Below are 23,412 nucleotides of genomic sequence, written 5' to 3' on the forward strand. Positions count from 1 at the left end.
GTTCAGGCCTTTTTAGGCCTATTATAAATTGGTTAAGCGCAAAAAAAATATTCGCGGCTAAAATTTCAATCAGTCGTAAAAAATCCCGCCAAACTCCGATTCGGAGCCAAACGGTGGCAACGTTTTCTTTAATAGCGTTTTCTATTTGCCCCTACTGTAATTGGTAGTGTGAGTTCCATTGTCATTTCTCGAAAATATCTCTCACTCTGTGTCTTTTTAATTCTTTTGTCTCTCTTAAACACAATCGCCGGAAACTTTTTGAAAGAGGATATGGATATCTCCGACATAGCTAAGAAACTTGGTCTGGATAACAACAAGCTTTTAATCAGAAAAGCTGCAGAGATCCGCCGTCTTTGTGATGCCCAGTTCGATTCATCCATCATCGGCGTTGTAAGTCATCCGATTTCTGAATCCCAATACTATTGATTCCTTACGCTGTTCTCCTATTTGTTGAACTCGGATGTTTTTGTTTTTGTTTTTGATCTACTACTCAGGGTGAGATCTGTAAAGCTGTGATATGTATGGAGATCGCCGCCACTAGGTAAATTTTTTGTTTTTTCATAATTGATTGTGTTATCGATTTCGATTTCCATTAGTGGGTTATTATTTATTGTGCAGTATCTTAATTAATCGATTCGAATCTAATTGCTAGATTGCAGATTCTGTTCGATAGACAAGCAGCGATTAAGTTGAGTGGTATGTCTGAAAAGGCTTACTCTAGATCATTCAATAGTCTTCAAAACGTTATTGGGATCAAGTGAGTTTCCTTTTTCAAGTCTTTTTTTTGCTTCCAACTTGTTTATTGATTGATGTGTGTGTCATTGATGGATATTTCAGGATTAAGCTTAATGTAAGAGAATTGGCTGTTCAGTTTGGTTGCGTTAGGATAATCAAATCTGTGCAAAATGTTCTTACCTCGTAAGCCATCTTTTGCGCTTCAATTGTGTGCGTAATGATTTTGCCTAGCATATGTTTGTTGAAATGTCTCATATGGATCTGTAGGTATAAGGAGCGGTTTCTTGCATCGCTACCAGCGTCGAGACGGGCGAATGCTGATTTTACTAGACCTGTATTTACAGCTGCTGCTTTTTATTTATGTGCTAAGAAGCAGAAGGTTAATACTTTGATTTCTTTCTGTTTTGAGAGAATGTTGAGTATCTTTAGATTCTGAACCTTTCTGTGTTATTTATTTGCAGCTTAAGGTAGATAAGCTTAGGCTGATTGAGGTGTGTGGAACATCAGAGTCTGAGTTCTCTTGCGTAAGTCTTATATCATCCAGGCACAGCTAATTTCTCTAATGCACGACCCGATTGACCAAGTTCTGATCATTGTAACTATTTGAATTTCTAAAACAGGTCTCAACCTCCATGACGGACCTTTGCTTTGATTGTGTTGGGATTTCAAAGGAAAAGAAAGATGCAAAGGACGTGAAAGGAAACCGAGGTACGGTTAATCAGTTCTCTTTGGAGAAAACTATTCTTCTTTTCTTTATATTCACTACTAGTCTAGTTCACTTCAGTGAAGGCTTATCTTGAACACAATTATGTTCAAAATTTTCCACAGACTTGCTTGATGTGTTACCTGGAAAGAGGAGACTAGAGGATGGTGGATATTCATCTGATGAAGATGTATATTCTTGGCAACTGGCTTCTTTCCTGTAAATCTGAAGTATCAGTCTCTCTTTGTGAGGGATCAAATGCACATACTTGTTCTCAAACTTGTTGACTATTTTGCAACTCACACTATATTTAATTTGCTTCTGCAGTCATCATGTTACAAAAGACATAAGAAGATGGAAGAGGCCAAGTATGAGGACTGGAAATCTACAGTCGTCAATTCGATCAAGCAGAATCCAGAGAAAGGTGCTTAAATTTTGTAAATTGAATTTATCACCAACCAAGAAATGATTCACTTGGATGTTTTCTTTGTTGCTGATGTTTCTGGATATTGTGCCACATTGCAGGACCTAAGAGAGTTATTCAGGCCAGTCTCAATTTCCCAAAGAAGACAGAGACAAAAGAGTTGCCTGTTGATTCATAGCCTTGCACACATTCGGACTCGGATCCTTTCCAATTTATTGTTGTTTTGATCACTAGGAATAATGTATGTGTAAATGACAATTCTTGAAAAGAAATGTTTTTACCCCATACATATTTTTATTGATTTTGTGTAGCTTCTACGCAAACAATGACACAAAAATCTTTAGAAAACTATGATAAATTGAAAATTTAAAATGATACTTCGTAAACCCAACTGGTAAGCATCGGTTAGGTTTACTTTACTGCTCCACGCATCTCTTTTCCAAACCTCCAGTCCAAACTCCATCTTAGCAAGCACGTCGTCGTTTTATGGTACAACTTGAAAACAAGAATATAACAAAACGCGGGAAGAACATAATCAAGTATACTAACGAACACGATAAAAGGAACATATTTGCTTCTCCATCGAACGGTAAAAAAAAAAGATCTATCTTAAGTTAGATCGTTTCATCGTGTGCCACGTAGACAAAGATAGGCTTTTGCTATTTTAGTTTACTGACTGTCTCTCTCTTTCTTCCCCAAATTATATCCATTGATGATTGATTTGGCAAAATCAAAAAAACTGTAAACCCTAAAAACCTCACCTTTTTTTTTCCCCAATTTTTTTTTGTTTCTACGTCCAATTCCGCATTTTCCCGTTTCATTTTCACTGATTCCCACAAGTTTGTAAAGGATCTGAAGGTGGAATTAGGAAGATGGGTTTTGTTCTGTCTGACGAATTGCTAGGAGCTTTTGCTCCAATTGTGGTGTATTGGGTTTACTCTGGGATTTATGTGTCGCTCTCATCGTTGGAGAGCTATAGATTACATTCCAAGGTTGAGGAAGACGAGAAGAATCTTGTCTCCAAGTCCAATGTTGTTAAAGGTGTTCTTCTCCAGCAGTTTATTCAGGCCATCGTCGCTATCCTTCTATTCACGGTAAAGCTGCCATACCCATTTTAACATTATGATGTATACTTGTTGAATTGGAGTAATGGCTGTTCTGTTCTCTTACTGAGCTCAAATGTTGTCAATGATCTATCTCTGAATCTTTTGTGAGATGTGAATTAGAAATGGATAGTTTGGTGTTTGTTTGAGATGTAAAGGAATGATCTTTATCTTGTTCTGGGGCTGGCATTGGTTGTTCAGTGATTTGATTGTCCCGTTGTGTAGCATTCTTGTTTTACCTTCATCTTATTCTGGATGGTGTTTATAAGAAACTATGGCTGTCACAGGAAATGTTCACCGGCTCTTGTGAGCGTCTTTGGTTGTTGATTATACACAACGTAGTATGTCTCATAGATCATATTCTTTTACTCAATGTTTCTGATAGATTCAGTTTCTTTCGTACAATCAAATCTCTGGACCTCTTTATGGTAGAATCTTTTTCACTGTGTTGTTAGGATGAACTTTTCCATGGTGTTTTATATGTTCTGAAACTTCGAGTCTACAGTTTTTTACTCTCTTTTCTGGCAGTAAACCTTTTTTTGAGTTTGTTGTATCTCATCTGCAGGTGACAGGAAGTGATGCCGATTCCAGCAAGACGAAACAGTTTTCTCTATTGGTTCTAGCTAGCCAGTGTGTAACCGCCATGTTAGTCCTTGACACATGGCAATACTTCATGCATAGGTATATGCATCACAACAAATTCTTATACAAACATATCCACTCTCAGCACCATAGGCTTGTTGTTCCCTTTGCCTATGGAGCTCTATACAACCATCCAGTAGAAGGACTTATACTCGATACAATTGGTGGCGCCTTATCTTTTCTCATCTCGGGTATGTCTCCAAGAACTTCAATCTTCTTCTTCTCCTTTGCAACTATCAAAACTGTGGATGATCATTGCGGACTCTGTCTTCCCGGGAATCTCTTCCATATGTTTTTCAAGAACAACACCGCGTATCATGATGTGCATCATCAGCTTTATGGGAGCAAATTCAACTTCTCTCAGCCTTTCTTTGTCATGTGGGATCGGATTCTCGGTACTTACATGCCTTACTCACTTGAGAAACGGAAAGATGGCGGATTTGAAGCTCGTCCAACTAAACAAGTTAAAGACTGATTTGAGTTGAGAGCCTGAGCTTTTGGAACACCTAGAGACTTACTTGTAATCAGAGGAAGAGCTGATTTGCTACTCTCTAGAGCTACATTAACCTTGAGTTTGAGATTTGTATAATATACGTGTTGATCATTTTAACTTGAGTTTGTAAGAAGAGAAGAAACAGAGTTGGCTTATGCAAAAACTATGAAGTTGAGAATTCAATGATACACCACAAGTTCCAAGCTTTTGGATTGGGAAAGAAATATAAACTATAACATTAATAAATAGATACTCAATAAAAGTGTTTTAAGACAAGACTGTAGCTCTCTCCCTAAGGAGAGAAAGCTCTATCATTTGATCAAAATGTCAGGTCACCCCGGAACGAAAGAAGCTTCAGTGAGACGAGGTGGAGTTGGTGACCCAGTACTGCTTCACAGCAATCAAAACCTTCTCAGGAACTAAAGGACCATCCTCATGATCAACCAGCTTCGCATCCCATCTCATTCCAGAGATGATTCTCTTCACCTTGATCAATGTGTCAACATCGTCCCGGATTATAACAGCTCCTTCTGGTCGGAGAATTCGATCCATCTCCAGAAGAATGTCATCAGCATTGCACCTAAAGAGTTTCAGATTCATACATTAGCGTCCTGAAAGTTTTTGTTACGAGTCATTGAACAAAACAGATATATACATACTTGTTCTTGTAAAGACTGAAGAGGTGGTTTGCGTGGATTAGGTCATATGTTCTTGGGTAAGTAGAGAAAGCCTCACACCTGAAAACCATGTACACCAGAATAGAGTCTCTCAAACCAGAAACAATAAAATTTTTAGGAAGTTGTGAGAAGAAGAAGGCATTATTTTTTAACTTACCAGTCGTGGAAGATACCAATGAGTCCACGTTCATATACAACTCCAAGTCTATTCTTTTCGGCAATTGTGGGAACAACATTCATAACCCAAAGCTTTTGGGACTCGAGAGCAGCAGCAAATCCACCAAACCCTGCGTTCATGTCCATGATGTTACGGTACCTTCCAGTGTCAAGTAGACTGTTGATTCTCTTGTATGCTTTCACATGTTTTTTCCACTGTCGGTTATCGTCTTCATAGGCACCAACAGTAACACCAGAGATGGAACCACTAGAGATCCTGGGCGGCACTGCGTTGAGCCTATCTGGGAAAACCTGAAGCTCACCCCCAGCTACTTCATCTGAGCTACTAGTCTCCGGATACGGCGTAATACATGCCTCCATTTTCTTGTACCTAGAGCCAAAAACAATTAAAACTTGATGCAGATGTTTCTAACAAGAAAAGTAAATGAGGTTATTATATAACAAATGAATACTTACCAGACATCATCGCTATCATCGGTTTTGCAGAAATTGGCTCTAGGATCATCTTGTCTTGAACGGCATGCCTCATCATTGACTCTCTTCTGCCAGATTGCGATCTCACCATGTTCATACTTTTTCTCCCAACAGAGAAGTTTAGCAGCTTCCTCAATCTTTCTTTGTTCCTCTTGAAGGTCCTCCTTGGGACGTTGCCATGCCTTGTAGTTGACTTTCCAGTTGATTGGAGGGCCAGACAGAATCCAGTAGCCACCGGGTCTAAGCACACGGTCCACTTCCATCAAATACATCCCATCTGTTAAAACACACAAAACCACCATTGTAACTAACTGATATATTTTTCATACAAAGTGAAAGTCAAATTGTTATAATAAGATCAGAAACGGTTCTAACCATTTGCTCCCCATGGAATCAAACACCGAGAGCAATGAGCCATGTCGAAAGCTCGTGTTGGGTATGGCAACTTTATGGTACCAAGAACACCAATAACAGCAGGAACACCTCTCTCGAGAGCAAATTGGACCTGAGCCTCATGTGAATCTCTTGGTGCAAAAGACATTGCACGTACATTTCTGCTCCATAAGTATGCTCCCCAACTTGCAACCTAACAAAACGTTTCAATTTAGTTCCACCAATTGAAGAAAATCAAACTCAGAAGATTTAAATAAGACAACCAAAACATAAAGACATTACCCCACAACCAGTGTCCAAAGCAGTCCTAACAGTTCCGTTCTCCATAGGTATAACCGAAGCAAGCTGATCAATATACTTATCAGCACCTTGAGGGAACTGAGTTCCACCACCAGGGAATCTAAAAACTTCACCCTCATACTGAATCCAATTCTGAATAGCCTTCTCAACAGTCAATGCTTTATACGGTGCATTAGCATAAGGCACATAATCTCGACTCTTAGGCCAAGAGAAAGGTGTCACATATCCTTTAGGAGCTGGTATAAGACAGTGAAGTTTCTCCTTCTCAGGAGCGCAATGCCTCTCTCTGTAAATCATACTATCTCTCGGGAAAGTCATGGCGCGTCTCTGATCTTGACATGGAGTGTAATCCGTGTAACGAGCATCGCACGGCTCGAAAGACTTGACCTTTGCTGCTTCAGAAGCACCAACAATACTGGACTCCCCTGCGTGATGAGTCTCGAAGTTCAAGCTCGGAACAATGTTGCAGTCAGCACCACTGTTTGTCATCTCAAGAGCAATACTGTCTCCTTTACCAAACCCGCTTCGTTGCCATGCTCCCAAAATGTAGAAGAAGCAACATAAACTAAACACAATGAAGATCTGAACAGAGCTTCTGGTTTTACCATCAGCAGAACTAGACTTCATCGCCATGATTGATCTACATAACACACAGATCAGCTCCAAATCAGATCAAACAAGAGTAAAAAAAGAAACAGATCAGAAGAAGCCTCAAAGTTTGAAGCTTGAGAGACATCAAGACAAAAAAAACACTAAAGAGGAGAAACTCAAGTCTGTTTAGATTAATAAAACTAGACATGTGTGTGTTGTTGTGCCCACTCTCATTCGTAAAGACTTAAACTTTATGCTGTGCTGTCTTCAGGGAGAAGCAATAAAAAAAAAACGTAAATAAAAACAAAGATCCGTAAGATTAACGAAAGCCTTAAAAGAGATCTATCAAGAAGCTACAGAAACACTAGTCTCTATAATCACTAAAACAGAAACAAAACAGATTTAATAAAAATAAAAACGAAACACAAAGGGTAAGGTCGATCTGGTAAAAACATAGATAGATATGTCGGGAAGGAGGAGAAAGCAGAGAGAACATACAGAGGTTAGAAGGAATCTGGGAGATCCAGAGTGAAACAATTGGTTGAATCAGAGAAGTCAATAATAATCCACAAAGTCCGAGATTGTTGTCGGTGGGGAAAATGATGATTGATGATTGATGACGGAGAAAGGAAGGAAGGAAGAGATTTTGATGATGGAAACGTGTAAGGCAAATTGTGGGGGGAGGGAACCCTAGTTTTTAGTTTATGTGAATCTGAATCGTCATCGTCTAGCCATGGGGGGAGGATGGGTACAAAAGAGAGAGAGAGAGAGATAAAAGCTGGCGACTTTGCCCTTTATTTTTAAAACAGAGCCATTGAGATTGAGAGAGAAAGAAGAGGAGAACTGTGTTAGAGATTCAATCGACGTCTGATATTTTCGTTTTTTTAAAGTATTTTTACAACAAAAAAAAACATTTAACCTAAAATCGGCGGAAATAATCATTAAAAAAGGCATGAAATTTGAGGAATATAAGATAAAATGAAATAAAAAGCTACTATTAATACTTAGAAAATAAAAACTAATAATTTGGGAAAATAAATAAAGTGACAGGGAAGAAAAGGAATGAAAAGAAAAGCTGAAATCTTTATTACAATTACAATTATACTACTATTGTTTTACACTGCTTTTTTTTTTTTCACTTTACTTTCACTGTTTTATTTTATGTTGAAAATATTTGGAGTGGATCTTCCATAACCGGTTCATACACGGTTCATACACGGCCCATGTACGTCCAAAACAATAAGATCCATTGACTACCTCCTTTGTATTTAGTTGGTTTAGTGTTTCTTTAAGTGATAGGGGTTTGCCTTCACTATATATATGTATGATTATCGATTCATTAATAATAATAAGAAGAGGAAACCTCCTTCGAGTTTCTCTAGTTTACAACACGTTATCAGCACGATAGCCCTAAAAGTCCAACTGAGAAAAGTTCCTAAAAACCCTAAAAACCCTAAGACCGCCGCCGCACAAAGAACCCTTGTTTGTTGAAGTCCAGCGATCGGTTCCTGTCTGTGATCCGTCCGTGGTCGTGGTCAGATCTTGTCCGGGGTGAGTTCCTGTTCGTGACCAGTTCCTGTTCGGAGAACAAGGCGTGTTCGTAGTCCAGCTCCTGTTCGTGATCAGTTCGTGTGCTTGTCTAGTTCGAGTTCGAGGTTCGTGAATCAACTCAAGGTAAAACTGAGGTCTTTAGCTCCCGGTTCAAATCCGTTCAACCCCAAATCGGTGGAAGGTAAACAATAGTCTAAACCCTCTTAGAACCTATGAAATCAAATTTGATCTTAAATTTAATGGAACCCTAAAATCTACAAGTAGACAATCAACAAATATAAACCCTAAGCCTTAAGATCCTAAAACTCTAAAATCCTAAAACTCTAAAATCCTAAAACTTTAAAATTTGGTTGCTTGAGGTTTAGGATTGCTTAGATTGATTGCAATTGAACTAACCATGATATGTTTAAAATCTGGTTGTTATTGCTTGTTTACTTGTTGCATGAAAACCTTAGAATTAGAAACCTAAAATCGAAAAATATTAAGTTGTTTGTTCTAATGATTAAATCCGATTAAGATTGTTGTTTAATCAAACCCTAAAACTAAGAAATTAAAATCAGAATTATTATGTGTTCTTGCATGAAAATAAAATTAGGATAACTCACAAAATTAAGTCTAGACATTATCCTAAAATCTAAGAAAATATTTCCTAAAACTTTGTGGTTAGTAAAAGGAAAAATTTAAGAAAAAGGAAATTTAGTAAAAGGAAAACATTGCATGCTAGATTATATTTGTTGTCTAGGATTGTTGTTTCATGCATGATAAGCCACGAAAATTTGAGTATAAATAGAACGGCATGGTTCGGTCTCAAATACCGCATGGCCCTAAGTGATTGGCATGGTTCGGTCTCAAATACCACATGGCCTTAAATTGTTGCATGGTTCGGTCTCAAATACCGCATGCTGATGATCGGATGTTTGTTCTGTATTGTGCAGATGGCAAAGCTGGACAACCTCTCCTATGCTGCCCTTAATGCTTCTGGAGACAATTACTTGCAATGGGCTTTGGACACTAAGATCCATCTGAAATCAAAGGATTTATGCGAATGCATTGAGGATGAGGTTGAATGTGCCGAAAAGGACAAGTACAAGGCTATTATGCATATACGTCACCACCTTACTAAGAGTCTCAAGAACCAGTACCTCACAGTTGAAGATCCTCTTGACCTTTGGACAGAGCTGAAAAGCAGATATGGACACCGAAAGACGGTGCTCCTCCCAAAGGCTCAATTTAATTGGAAAAACCTAAGGGTCCAGGACTACAAATCCGTGGATGAGTATAACTCAGAGCTATTTAAGATAGTCTCAATCCTAAGGTTATGTGGTACAGAGGTTACTGAGAAGGATCTGCTAGAGAAGACATTCTCTACCTTTCACTCCAATAACATACTGCTTCAACAACAGTATCGTAAAAAGGGGTTTAAGACTTATGCAGACCTTATCTCTTGTTTGCTGCTTGCTGAACAGAACAATGAGCTATTGAAGATGAATAGTGCATTGAGACCTCCGGGTACAACTCCATTACCGGAAGCTCACAAGGTTGATATGGCAAAGAAAAATCCCAATGAGCCTAAAGAGCCAAAGGAGACTAAAAAGTCTAACTATGTCCATAGGGACAAGTATGGCCATGGCCGTGGGAGAGGTGGACGTGGTGGTCCTGGTCGTGGGACCTATCAATGACACAATTTTGGTGGTCAAGGTCGTGGAAACCGATTCGGCTTCGGTCGGGGTCGGGGTAGAGGCCACGGGCAATTTAAACCGCAACATAAGACCAAGTCTACTTGCTATAGATGTGGTATGGAGAATCATTGGATAATATGTGCTTCGTCTGATCTCCCTTAATATATCCTTCCTTGAGTTGTGCAATGCAGGCTGAATTACATAGATGTGGTATAGAGAATCATTGGGTAAAGACATGCAGAACTCCTAAGCACCTTGTTGATCTCTATCAAGAGAATATGAAAAAGAATCCAGAAGCTAACCTGGTTCATCTCGATGGTGAAGGTGATTTCGACCATGAGAAGGATAACCTATTGGATTATGAAACTTTCGATTGTTTAAGAGAGGATAATTAAACTCAAATGTGGTTTTGATTTAATTTTTATGTTCTATGCTTTGCATTTTGATTGGATTATTGTTTGGATTATTATTTTTGGTTTAAATTGAATTATTTTCTTTCATTGTATATTTGCTTGTTTTATTACTTTAAAGTTTAAAACATAAATTCTTGTCCATTATAGAAATGGCTGAGGACAAAAACATCCTTGTGGTGGATAGTGGATCCAGCCACACAATTTTGAAGGATAAGAGATATTTTATTAATCTCATTATGAAAAATGCCAATGTTAGTACAATTGTGGGTATAACAAGCTTAATTGAAGGCTACGGCCAGGCTAATATTTTGCTACCAAACGGCACACATATTGAAATAAGTGATGCCTTGTATTCACTCAGCTCAAAGAGAAGTTTATTGAGCTTTAAGGACATTTGTTTGAATGGTTTCCATGTTGAAACAAAGGGTGAAGGAAACAAAGAGTTCCTATATATAACTGAGATCACCCAAGGACATAAGAAAGTCCTACAGACTATACCTGCACTAGCCACTGGTCTTTACCATGCTAGGATAAATATGATAGAAGCTAATTTGGCAATGAATAAGATGTTCAATGAACAATTCACTTTATGGCATGACCGACTTGGCCATCCTGGTTCGAACATGATGTGTAAGCTAATTATGAATTCAAATGGGCACACTCTTAAAAAGAGAAAAGTTATCCCTAAAAATCTCACGTGTGTAGCATGTGCACAAGGGAAACTTATTATAATGCCATCACCAGTGAAAGTCACTAAAGAGACTTTAAACTTTCTGGAAAGGATAAAAGGAGATATATGTGGACCAATACACCCACCTAGTGGGACGTTTAGATAATTTATGGTCCTTATTGATGCATCGACCAGATGGTCGCATGTTTGCTTATTGTCAACTAGAAACCTTGCGTTTGCTAGATTGCTGGCCCAGATTATACGTCTACGAGCCCACTTTCCATATTTTCCACTTAAGACTATACGTCTAGACAATGCTGGTGAATTTACATCCCAAGCGTTTAATGATTATTGTATGTCCATGGGGGTGAGTGTGGAACATCCTGTGGCACATGTCCATACACATAATGGATTAGCTGAATCCTTCATTAAACGTATTCAATTGATTGCTCGACCATTGCTTATGAGGTCGAAGCTTCCTGTGTCAGCTTGGGGAAATGCAGTATTACATGCAGCTGAGCTTATACGCATCAGGCCATCTAGTGAACATAAATATTCACCATCCCAATTATTAACGGGTCATGAGCCAGACATATCTCATCTCAAAACATTCGGGTGTGCCGTTTATGTACCGATTGCTCCACCACAAAGAACTAAGATGGGACCTCAAAGGAGGATGGGAATATATGTTGGATATGATTCTCCCACCATTATTAAGTATCTTGAGTCAACTACGGTGATTTATTTAAGGCCAGATACGCGGATTGTCAGTTTGCTGAATCTGAATTTCCTATGTTGGGTGGAGAAAATAACAAGCTGGTCTAGGAATGATCATGGAATTAAACATCCTTAAATTGGCAAGATCCTCGAACTCTAGCCTGTGAGGCAGAGGTTCAAAAGATTATACATTTGCAAAAGCTAGTTATTCAATTGCCAGATTCCTTTGTTGATCCAAAGAGAGTAACAAAATCGTACATATCAGCTTGTAATGCACCAGTACGTATTGATGTTCACAAGGAACACAATAATCAAGTTAATATAGAGTCTAAGGCCCGTTTGAATCATGGTAGACCATTAGGTTCCAAAGATAAGAACCCTCGGAAATCTAAGAAAGGTGCAAATCAAACCGAGGTTAAGGAAATTACAGACATGGCCGCGGCAAATCCTAAGGTGCCGAATGAGGTTTGGGACGTTGAACCTCAAGGACCTGAAGGTATTGATAATAATGAGATCTCAATCAATTATATCATGTCTGGAATACAATGGAACCGTAAAGATGTCGACATCGATGATGTATTTGCTTATAAGGTAGCACTTGAGATAAATGAGGATCATGAACCCACGTCTATATTAGAGTGCACTCAAAGTAAAGATTGGTTAAAATGGAAAGAAGCCATTGACGTGGAGTTGAACTCTTTAAAGAAGAGGAATGTGTTTGGTCCGATCTTAAGGACACCATTCGATATAAAGCCAGTTGGACATAAGTGGGTCTTTGTAAGAAAGAGAAATGAGAATAATAAAATAGTGAGATATAAGGCATGAATTGTAGCACAAGGATTCTCTCAAAGACCAGGAATAGATTATGAGGAGACATTTTCCCCTGTGATGGATGCAACGACTTTTAGATATTTAATAAGTCTGGCTATAAGAGAAAAACTGGATTTACGGTTAATGGATGTTGTAACTGCATATTTATATGGTCCACTGAAAAATGAGATTTATATGAGATTAACAGAGGGTATTGAGCTCAAAGATAAGAGTGGTTCTCGAGAACAATACTGCATAAGGCTAGAAAAAACCCTTTATGGACTGAAACAAAGTGGGCGTATGTGGTTCAATAGACTAAGTGAGTACCTAGCCAAAGAGGGCTATAAGAATGATCCCATCAGTCCATGTATATTTATAAAAAAGTTTGCAAACAAAGAGTTTGTAATCATAGCAGTATATGTGGATGATTTAAATATCCTAGGAACCTCTGGGGAAATCGCCCAAACAGTCGAATATCTCAAGAAAGAATTCGAAATGAAAGACCTAGGCAAGACTAAATTCTGTTTGGGATTGCAACTTGAGTACATAAATGATGGAATCCTTGTGCATCAAATGACATATACTGAAAATGTACTCAAGAGGTTTAATATGGACCAAGCTCACCCATTGACTAGCCCAATGGTTGTAAGGAGCCTTGATTTGGATAAGGATCCATTCGGTCCAAAGAAGGACGATGAAGAAATTTTCGGTCCTGAAGTGCCATACCTCAGTGCTATAGGAGCATTAATGTTCTTGGCTAGCCACACTAGACAAGACATTTGTTTTGCCGTGAACCTCCTAGCAAGATTTAGTTCTTGTCCAACCCAAAGGCACTGGAACAGTATCAAACATGTTTTACGTTACCTACAAGGGACGACAGATTTGGGTTTATATTATACTAACTATAACAAAAGAAGGTTTAGTTGGTTTTGCTGATGCAGGTTACTTATCGGATCCACATAATTCAAGGTCTCAAACCGGCTATCTGTTTACACATGGTGGTACCGCGATTTCGTGGCGATCTATGAAGCAAAGTATTGTGGCCACTTCATCTAATCACGCGAAGATTTTAGCAATTCATGAAGCCAGTCGTGAATGTGTTTGTTTGAGATCGATGATTCAACATATCAGGACAGATTGTGGCATGGCCGACGATAAGGAAGCAACGGTTATATGAGGACAATACGGTCTGCATCGCACAGCTCAAGGAAGGATATATTAAGGGAGATCAGACGAAGCACATATTACCCAAGTTCTTCTTCACACATGAACTACAAAAGGCCGGAGAAGTTCAAGTGGTACAAGTTCAATCCTGCGACAACTCAGCCGATCTCTTCACCAAGTCATTGCCGACATCAACATTCAAGAAGCTCACGCACCAGATTGGGATGCAGAGACTTAAGGACTTCTAGGGATGCTTGGAACAGGGGATTAATGCGTGTTGTACTCTTTTTCCTTCACCATTGTTTTGTCCCAATGGGTTTTCCTGGTAAGGTTTTAATGAGGCAGCACCCCCAAGCGTATTACAGAGATCTTTCCTAGCATCGGCACGGTTATGTCATCCAAAGGGGAGTGTTGTAAAATACTTGGAGTGGATCTTCCATAACCGGTCCATACACGGTCCATACACGGCCCATGTACGTCCAAGACAATAAGGCCCATTGACCACCTCCTTTGTACTTAGTTGCTTTAGTGTTTCTTAAAGTGATAGGGGTTTGTTCTTCACTATATATATGTATGATTATCGATTCATTAGTAATAATAAGAAGAGAAAACCTCTTTCGAGTTTCTCTAGTTTACAACATTTTCTAGTTTTTTTGTTTCATCCATAATAAATTTTGAAGAAGTAATCGGGAAGAGAACAAAAAAATAGAAGGTAAAATTAAGAGAGCTCAGTTGTCAAATAGTGACTTTATTAAAAAAAACAATTACAAGAATAAAATATGATTAACACCGACATTATAAAAAGTGATATACACTAGAGTAGTGTGAAAATATGAATTAAAATGGATTGGGGAAGAGAGTAGGGAAGAACATACCTCTCAAGTCTGAACATGGGGCCACCATTTTCTTATAGAAAGCATGCGAGGTTGCAAAACCGCGTACTAGTATATCCTACGGCCGCTGCTGATTAGTGAGTGTTTCTGGATCCAACGGCTGTATATGAATCTCAGGACTGTTCTTTGATAATAATGCTATGTAATTAATAATTTTGATTCTTTTGTAGTCTTCATTAATATGTATGGTTTAATGTTTATAAATGGATAATTATGTTCTTTATAAGTATGGATAGTTAATTGTTTACTAAATCATCATCAAAAACTAGATCAGTGACAATGAAAGGTTTTGGATCTTTTATGAACGAATGTATAAATTATACAATGTTTCTTTTCTCTTCTTAATTATCACTTTTTGTACTTATGCTAATGCTAAAAATGTTTATAGTAATATATGGTGTTTGGGCAACTTATAGAATTTATTGTAAGCTATTTCTTAGAATAATGGGATCCGTGCATCTAAATTTATTAAATACTGTATGACATTTATGTTTTGGTTTCTTCATTCAATGATCAGTTATGTTTGACTCCCCCAATAGAAAACAAAATACTCCAATCTTCAAATTGGGTCAGACGACCCACTATATCTTCTTGCGAGGGTGTGTACATCACCGACTTAAGAGTATTGTGGAGTGGGTGGTTGAGTGCTCCAAATTTTCATAAGACCTCATTAATTCAAAACCCACGACCTGTAAGGCTGTAATCAAAAGCGTTGTTGATAAGAAAATAAACGAAAAAAGACGGGTGTAGGTCACCTACTTCAGTCCCTCGTAAGAAAGATTTTTAATTATCCATCAAAATAGCTAATTATGTTTCTTATATAGTTCAGATTCAGATTCAGACCCAATAAAAGGAGTTGTGTGGCGACGATCAGAATACAAAACAAACGTAACACAACCTAAATGAATGTTGAGTTTTTGAATTTAATAGTACTTATTTTTGTGGGATCGATGTCAGGGAGTTTCATATCATAGTAATGGGTTTAAGAATAAAATAACTCTAGATTTAAATTATGTTCAATCCAAATCTGATCTGGATCATCAACCAAAAGTGTACATCAGAGTTGTTAGTCGTTAGACATGGCACGTTACTATCAGTTTTTGTTTCATTTGTCAATATATACATTCCTACAAAAGTTGTTTCTGTCAACTGAATGAATTTTGTTTTTTTTTTTAGTATGAGATTGGATCAAGTTGGTTGCGCCAAATATTGTTGCAGGTTGAATCATATGTTGTTACGATTTACGGATCTCACATTTGAAATAACCTGAGTTACCATGTTTATCGTGTCTTTTTTTGTTTTTTGTAGTAATATGATTAACTTAAATTTAGTTGTATACTAGCTTCCTAATCAATCTTCAACACATATAATTATCGGAAGCTTAGAGAATAAGCATAATATTCATATACTTATAAACATTATGAGTTTAACAAAATTCACTTCATATGCAAAACGTCACACATGATACAACATACAATACTGTATAGATATTAATATGTCTGTTAGAAGCTCTTATGAGTGTCTTTTTGGATATGCCATTGGTTCGGAAATGTATTCATCAGACTCGTCTCGTCGTGTATACACTAAATGGATGACTAATGATCATGAGCAATAATGAGAGACGCACTCACTCCACTCCGTTAAACAACAATAAATGTCAGACGACCCGTTGATAATTTGCTAAGACAAAACTAAACTCCATAATTAAGTGTTAGCCTACGTACGGCCCTACACCTGTAGAAAACATTTTTTCTTTGTCGGCCTCTAGAATTGAAAGATGTATAAGAACACAAATTATAAAGAATAACTCTCTTTATTAATATGAAAGAAAATAACTCAAAACTTTGGTCTCTCTTTCTCTCAAACTCAATCTCTCAATTCATAAGTTATGCTACAACTTAGCATCTTCTTATATATAAAAACTCCTAAGTATATTTCCTATTCCTAATAGGAAAACTTCCTCTTTTTTTAACTTCCTATTATATTTAGATAACTCCTAAATATAATCTCCAATTTCCATTTCTTGGTTAGCTTGATCTCCAAGCTTACTTCAAGCTTACTCCAACATTCTCCCCTTTAAGCTTGAAATTTTTTGCTAAATCTTGAACTCCTATGAACTCTCTCATTTCCTTGAACTTATTCCTCTCAAGTGCCTTAGTAAGTATATCAGCATTTTGTTCATTCCCTAGTACATGCTCAACTCCCAACTGTCCGTTCTCTATGCATTCTCTTATGAAGTGATATCGCCGGTGAATGTGTTTACTTTGACCGTGAAACACCGGATTCTTTGTGAGTGCAATAGCCAACTTATTATCCAATAGAATTGTCACCTTTTCAGTTGGAGCACCTGTAATCTCACCAAGCAAATCTTGAAGCCAGATTGCTTGCTTTGCTGCTTCAGTGGCTGCCATGAACTCAGCCTCGCATGAAGACATCGTCACTGTATCCTGTTTTTGTGTGCACCAAGTAATTGGACTTTCTCCAAGGTAGAATATGTGTCCCGCCGTGCTTCTTCCATCATCTGGATCAACATTGTGACTTGAATTACTATATCCTACAAGACTTGGGATTTTGTCACATCGCGTGAAAGTTATACCCAAGGTAGTAGTGTGTTTCAAGTATCTCAAACATTGTCTCTTAGCATCACCATGTGGAGCTCTGGGATTATGCATATATCTGCTTAGAACACTCACACAATAGGACATATCTGGTCTCGTGTGAAGTAAGTAACGAAGACAACAAACATTCTTTCTAAAGTAAGTAGCATCAATCTCTCTATCTCCTTCGGCCCTTGATAGTTGCAGACCTTCATCCATGGGTGAATACGCCGGATTACAGTCCCTCAATCCTGCTTCCTCCAAGATCTTGAGTGCATACTGTCGCTGGTTTAGTGTTATGTCTTTGCTATGCTGATCTACTTCGATTCCAAGATAGTATGTAAGTTTCCCAAGATCACTCACCTCAAAATTTGTGGCCATTTCTTCTTTGAACCTGTAAATGCGATATGGATCAGTTCCGGTGACAAATAAGTCATCGACATACACTGCAATAACAAGAAGACCTCCTTGTTCCTCCTTTCGATACACAGATGGCTCTTTAGAGCATTTGATGAACTTCAATTCTGTAAGAATGTGATTCAACTTGTTGTTCCATGCTCTAGGAGCTTGTCGCATACCATACAAAGCTTTCTTCAATTTATAAACCTTGTTCTCACTTCCTTACTTCTCAAAACCCTCCGGTTGTGTTATATACACTGTCTCTCTTAGTTCTCCATGGAGAAAAGCTGTTTTAACATCCAGATGATGAATTTCCCAGCCATTAGACACTGCAAGGTTGATAAGTAGTCTTATGGTTTCTATTCTAGCTACTGGAGCGAACACTTCCTCAAAGTCTACACCATATTGTTGTACATACCCTTTTGCAACAAGCCGAGCCTTGTATTTATTTATACTTCCATATGAGTTCCTTTTGAGTTTGAAGACCCACTTAAGTCCAATCGGCTTTGCCCCAACCGGCAAGTCTACTAAATTCCAAGTATTCAACTTCTCAATGGAGCTAATCTCATCTTCGCACGCCAACATCCATTCCCTTATCTCCTTAGCTTCATAGAAATTCCTTGGCTCATTGTTTAAGCATAGCAGTAGTATCTCTCCTTCTTCTTCAGCTAGTAGAACATAGTCCTGAAGATACTTGGGTTTGTTGCTCTGTCTCTGTGATTTCCTCAGTACCGGTGGTGACTGGTGTTCTTCTTCAGTCTCAGCTTCTCTAACTCTTGCGTCTTCTCCATTGTTTACAGGCTCATTACTTCTTTCTGAATTTCCATTTTCACCCTCATCGTGACTCTCGTTTCCATCCTCATAACTCTGTTTCTCAAGATTCTCCATTGCTTCTTCAATACCATGATTACCGAACTCACCAAGAGTGATGCTGAAATTTCTGTCACTACTCTGTTCTCTATTATCCTTCCTCCAATTCCATCCTTTTGTTTCATCAAAAATCACATCACGGCTTACAATGATCTTTCGAGATTGAGGATCAAAAAGTCGGTAAGCTTTGGTTCCCGGTTTCGTACCCAGATGAACAAGCATCTTAGATCTGTCATCAAGTTTCTTTAACAATGGCCTGTCAATCTTTGCGTAGCTAATACACCCAAAAATTCTTAGATGATCAATGTTGGGTTTCTTAGACCTGAAAGCTTCATACCGAGTTGTATCCTTGAGTGCTCTTGTAGCAATTCTGTTCAAAAGATAGGTAGAATGGCGAACTGCTTCTCCCCACAAGTAGTTAAGTACATGCATATGCTTTAGGATGCTTCTTGACATTTCCATCAATGTCCTGTTGCGTCTCTCGACCATACCGTTTTGTTGTGGAGAATATGGAGGAGTGAGATGTTGTTGTATACCAGCAACTTCGCAGAATGAATTGAATTCTTGTGACACAAACTCTCCTCCTCTATCTGTTCGGAAGACTTTGATGGTAGCACCTGACTCATGTTCCATTAAGTGTTTGAAGTTTCTAAATTTCTCAAATGCTTCACTCTTTTCTCTGAGAAAGATTGTCCACATATACCTGGAATGGTCATCAATGAGCACAAAGATATATCTCTTCCCTGCGGCTGTACTCGGAGTTATGGGGCCACACAAGTCACCATGGACGAGCTCAAGGATCCTATTAGCTCGAAATGAGGTAGCTTGAGGGAACATTTGTCTTGCTTGTTTCCCGAGTAAGCATGACCCACATAATTCCTTACCAAAAGAGACGTGTGGAATTCCTTGACCTAATTCTCTCTGTACCATGGACTTGATGGTTTCGAAGTTAACATGGCCCAGCCTGGCGTGCCACTGGCTTGATTCACTTATATCCGAGAGATTAAGACATGTGGTACTCTGTATCCCCATACGAACTTTGTACAAACGATTTCTCGATCTTTCTTCTTTAGCAAGTAGCTTCCCCTGTGAATCATGCATCGTGAGACATCCTCCTCGCATCCTTATATCACACCCGGATTCTGTGGCTTGTCCCAAGCTAATAATGTTACTCTTTAGGTTTGGGATGTAATACACATCTGTCATTATACGAGGTTCTCCATACATATCAATGAAAGAGATTGAGCCTTTTCCTTTGATGTTAATACGTGAATCATCTCCAAATCATACTTTCCCTGTAACAGATCCATCAATCTTATTAAAGTACCGATGATCTCCTGTCATATGGTTACTAGCGCCGTTATCGAGGTACCATATATTTCCTTCGCCGGTGTTGGTTTCGTAATCGCTTGGTTTGCAGTGCTTCTCATTCAGGTATACGACCTCGTGCATCATGAGTTCATCAGCGTTTTGTGAATCTGAGTTGTCAACTTCTTGAGCTTCTTGTAGCTTGAGTAAACGATCAGGATAGTTTGAAGCAAAGTGTCCCAACTTATCACACTGAAAACATGTTACTTTTGATGCATCTCTCATATCAATGTAACGTCCTCTGCCTCTTCCCCTGTAGAACGAGCGACCACCTCGACCTCGTCCTCGAAAATCGCCCCTAAAATCGCTCCTAAAGTCTCGATATCCTCCTGATGGAGCCTCTGAGTACATAAGCTTCCCTTGGTCTTCTTGAGTAGCTTCTTCTTCTTCAAAGATATGTTCTTCATATGTTTTTAAACGACCAACAATATCTTCGAAGCTGTTGGTGTTAAGATCTAACACTTGTTCCAAAGAAGCAATAATGTGTATAAACTTTTTGCGAGGTAAACTTTTAAGAAATTTCTTGACCAATTTAGATTCCTCCATGTTGACTCCTAAAACGGCTGATTTTGATGAAATCTCAGAAATTTTCCCAACAAAGTCATCAATTGTTTCTGAATCTTTCATCTTAAGGCGATCAAATTCAGTTGTTAAGGTTTGGAGGCGTGCTTCTTTAACTCTATCTGCTCCCCATATGTCTTGCTTTAACTGCTTCCCCGATCTTCTTTGCAGTGTCAAGTTCACCAACCTGAAGAATAAGCGCCTCTGGTATCGACTTGAAGAGTAAAGCTATGGCCAAATTATTTTTCTTGGAATCGGTGGATACGGTCTCTGTTTCAGATTCTGGCTCGATAACCTCCCAAACCTTGTTAACCTTGAGGGTGATCTTCATACGCATAGCCCATACCGTATAATTCGTAGAGGTGAGCATGGGACATGCGATGGAAGACCCTCCTCCTTCTTTAGGTCGTATTGTAGATGGTACGATATCACCCATCCTTATCTCTCTTCTTTTATCAAGGCTCTGATACCAAATCTAGAATTGAAAGATGTATAAGAACACAAATTATAAAGAATAACTCTCTTTATTAATACCAAAGAAAATAACTCAAAACTTTGGTCTCTCTTTCTCTCAAACTCAATCTCTCAATTTATAAATTATGCTACAACTTAGCATCTCCTTATATATAAAAACTCCTAAGTATATTTCCTATTTCTAGTAGGAAAACTTCCCCTTTTTTTTAACTTTCTATTATATTTAGATAGCTCCTAAATATAATCTCCAATTTCTATTTCTTGGTTAGCTTGATCTCCAAGCTTACATCAACCTTACTCCAACATGGCCAAGTAGTAAACTCTTTTTGTTTAGAAAGCGCTAATTGCATACAGCTTTTGAGAGAAATTACCAAACATAAAAACGATATCAAGTCGGCGGCGGTAATGTTTATCGTTTTCTGATTAGCCCATCTCATTAACCAAATGAAGGCCCAACACACGGTCGGTATGATTTTATCGTGTGAATACGTCGTAAAGGAAAAAGAAGTGGATGATGAAATTAATATAATCCTTACAACGGTTTTCTTAACAAGAGAATTGGTACTTAATATATGATGAAACTAATGGAATATAACCACTTTAAAATTGAAGCTCTAGCCGAAGCTGAAGATGTGTTTGTACGTGTTCTTGAACACGAGGTCGCGTTCTGGGAGATGAGCCGTGGAGGATAGTAGCTAATGTTTTGGGTTCAGTTTTTTTCTCGTTTGCTTTCAGTTCCCAAAGTGAAAGTTTCAATCTTTATGTTTGGTGAGACACAAGTTGGGATTATGATTTCATAACACGACTAAATAGCTCCTAGAAGGTTTTTCCATCATTCCACATCTAACACTTACTGGTAACTACTTTTAACATCAATATCCTTAACTCTACTCTCTCCAGCGATGACCACAATTCGGGTTGCAGCAGACAAAGAACAATGTCATTCCTTCTTCACCTCTAGCCGTAGCCTGCATATTCAATGATATCTATGTTACTTCCTCGGGCGGTAGAGAAAATTTGAGAATACGTTTTGGGGAAGAAACAGCGAAGATGTAGCATAACCAATAGTTATACCTGGAAGAAGACGGCCTCGCTATGCTGGCACTTGGCACAACGCACAGCCTTGGTTCTGGGAAGAGTAGGGTCAGAAGCCACATCTGTTAGGATCTGAGTTCGTTCACTTACAGAGTGATGAACCTCGTTTCTGTACACACAGCTATTATCAGCTACTTCCTGCAAATCAATGCCCCAAAAAGTACAGAATCTGATGATGAGGACACATCATAGTATTGCGAACAGACAATAATAGCCATATACATATTTGGTATCTTTTTTTCTAATATCGACATAAAAAGATTGGAATGATAATCAAAAAATGGTTTAAATCGCAAATGCAATATCCAGCAGTGTCGGTCCGACAATTTTAGATGCTCTATGCCAAAAAAAAATTTTAATACCATTTTTATTATTGTATATAAATCACAAAAATAATAATTTAAAACACAAAAATAATAATTTAAAAAATTATTTTCATAATTTAGATTCTAAATCCATAAACCTAAATATGTTCCTTTCGATTGCTCCATTTTTCATTTTTATTTGTCTTTTTATGATCATTTAGAATTTTATATGAAAATAAATATTATATTGCCTCATCACTCATTATTGTTTTAAACTCTTCCAATATAAATTTTTTACTTATTAGAGTTATAAATTTATTTTTCTAAATTAAGTTTTACTTTAAAATTTATTAACAACAAGTTTAGTTAACATTAATTTAATGATCATTCACCAACAATTCAAAAGATGAAATAATATTTTTCATAAACCTAATAAAACTTCATCTGTAAATTGGATATATCTACATAAATAATATATGTTTTTTATATAAAACTTGAACTTATAAATATTTTTTGTACTTATAAAAGAAATCTAATAAAAAACTAAATATAAGAAAAAATTCTACATAAAAGGCTTAGAAGTTTTAGGCAAAATATACTCTAAAAAAATTGATGCCTTAATCTTTGGCTTCACTTGTTTGCCCTATGGGCCGGGCGTGATAGCACTTTTGATTAATTATTGGAGATGTTTAAGATAGGTTCTAGTATACATGTACCTGTTAGTAAGACCTCATTAGTGAAACAATGAACTAGACCAGATAGTATTATTAAAACAATGTAGTAACAAGGGAAGCGAGTAAGACCTAATTAGTGAAACAATGAGGGACATGATTAACTGTGGTAAAGAGGGTTAATTATGTTCACGAAGACAGAGGTATGGATGCTTGAGCTTGAAGACTTTGAAGTTTTGACTAATAATATTTTCACATTTATTATATATGTACTGTGAACCACATAAAATTAAATCAACCATGTATTTTGTTATATATATATTGAGCTCTAATCTCAAGTGCACACGCTTGGGAAGTAAAAAACCCAAAAGAGTCAAAACAAGAAGAGAGACAAAATGGGTATAAACCGAGGAAACTTGGCTTTTTGGAATTTCATTGGGTTTGACGTATTCCTCCCCCCCCC

General features: G+C 37.8%; 4 protein-coding genes and 1 pseudogene across 8 annotated transcripts; 3 read left to right on the top strand and 2 right to left on the bottom strand.

Annotated features, from left to right (window-relative positions):
- The first annotated feature begins 53 nt into the window (after positions 1-53).
- On the top strand, positions 54-2,149 carry LOC104741159 (origin of replication complex subunit 6). 4 transcript variants are annotated; one of them, XR_015580263.1, is made up of 10 exons: positions 54-390; positions 495-541; positions 653-757; positions 838-918; positions 1,003-1,114; positions 1,197-1,259; positions 1,356-1,443; positions 1,564-1,684; positions 1,766-1,862; positions 1,964-2,149. XR_015580263.1 is itself a non-coding variant. In XM_010461950.3 (10 exons), the coding sequence occupies exons 1-10, from the start codon at positions 271-273 to the stop codon at positions 2,087-2,089; spliced, it is 933 nt and encodes a 310-aa protein (XP_010460252.1). In that variant the 5' UTR covers positions 54-270; the 3' UTR covers positions 2,090-2,149. The 4 variants fall into 4 exon arrangements, 3 of the variants coding, with proteins under 3 accessions (XP_010460252.1, XP_010460253.1, XP_087341113.1); XM_010461950.3 differs by having other exon boundaries at positions 1,564-1,657; XM_010461951.3 differs by having other exon boundaries at positions 1,564-1,628.
- Positions 2,150-2,557: 408 nt separating this feature from the next.
- Positions 2,558-4,306, top strand: LOC104741160 (sphinganine C4-monooxygenase 1-like). Of its 2 annotated transcripts, XM_087484988.1 has the most exons (3): positions 2,589-2,956; positions 3,531-3,798; positions 3,909-4,306. In XM_087484988.1, the coding sequence occupies exons 1-3, from the start codon at positions 2,735-2,737 to the stop codon at positions 3,926-3,928; spliced, it is 510 nt and encodes a 169-aa protein (XP_087341114.1). In that variant the 5' UTR covers positions 2,589-2,734; the 3' UTR covers positions 3,929-4,306. The 2 variants fall into 2 exon arrangements, with proteins under 2 accessions (XP_010460255.1, XP_087341114.1); XM_010461953.3 differs by having other exon boundaries at positions 2,558-2,956; positions 3,531-4,306.
- LOC104741161 (putative methyltransferase PMT2) lies at positions 4,248-7,760 on the bottom strand. Its single transcript, XM_010461954.3, has 7 exons — positions 7,211-7,760; positions 6,104-6,761; positions 5,804-6,014; positions 5,411-5,705; positions 4,935-5,324; positions 4,760-4,837; positions 4,248-4,680 (listed from the first exon to the last, which is right to left on the bottom strand). The coding sequence occupies exons 2-7, from the start codon at positions 6,752-6,754 to the stop codon at positions 4,455-4,457; spliced, it is 1,851 nt and encodes a 616-aa protein (XP_010460256.2). The 5' UTR covers positions 6,755-6,761; positions 7,211-7,760; the 3' UTR covers positions 4,248-4,454.
- Positions 7,761-9,198: 1,438 nt separating this feature from the next.
- LOC147928059 (uncharacterized) lies at positions 9,199-10,337 on the top strand (annotated as a pseudogene).
- Positions 10,338-19,759: 9,422 nt separating this feature from the next.
- Positions 19,760-20,470, bottom strand: LOC147928060 (uncharacterized). The gene has a single exon (XM_087486001.1). The coding sequence runs from the start codon at positions 20,468-20,470 to the stop codon at positions 19,760-19,762; it is 711 nt and encodes a 236-aa protein (XP_087342127.1).
- Between the last annotated feature and the right edge of the window lie 2,942 nt (positions 20,471-23,412).

Source organism: Camelina sativa, chromosome 14 (genome assembly GCF_030686135.1).
Source record: "Camelina sativa cultivar CO46 ecotype springtype chromosome 14, ASM3068613v1".
Lineage (NCBI taxonomy): Eukaryota > Viridiplantae > Streptophyta > Magnoliopsida > Brassicales > Brassicaceae > Camelina > Camelina sativa.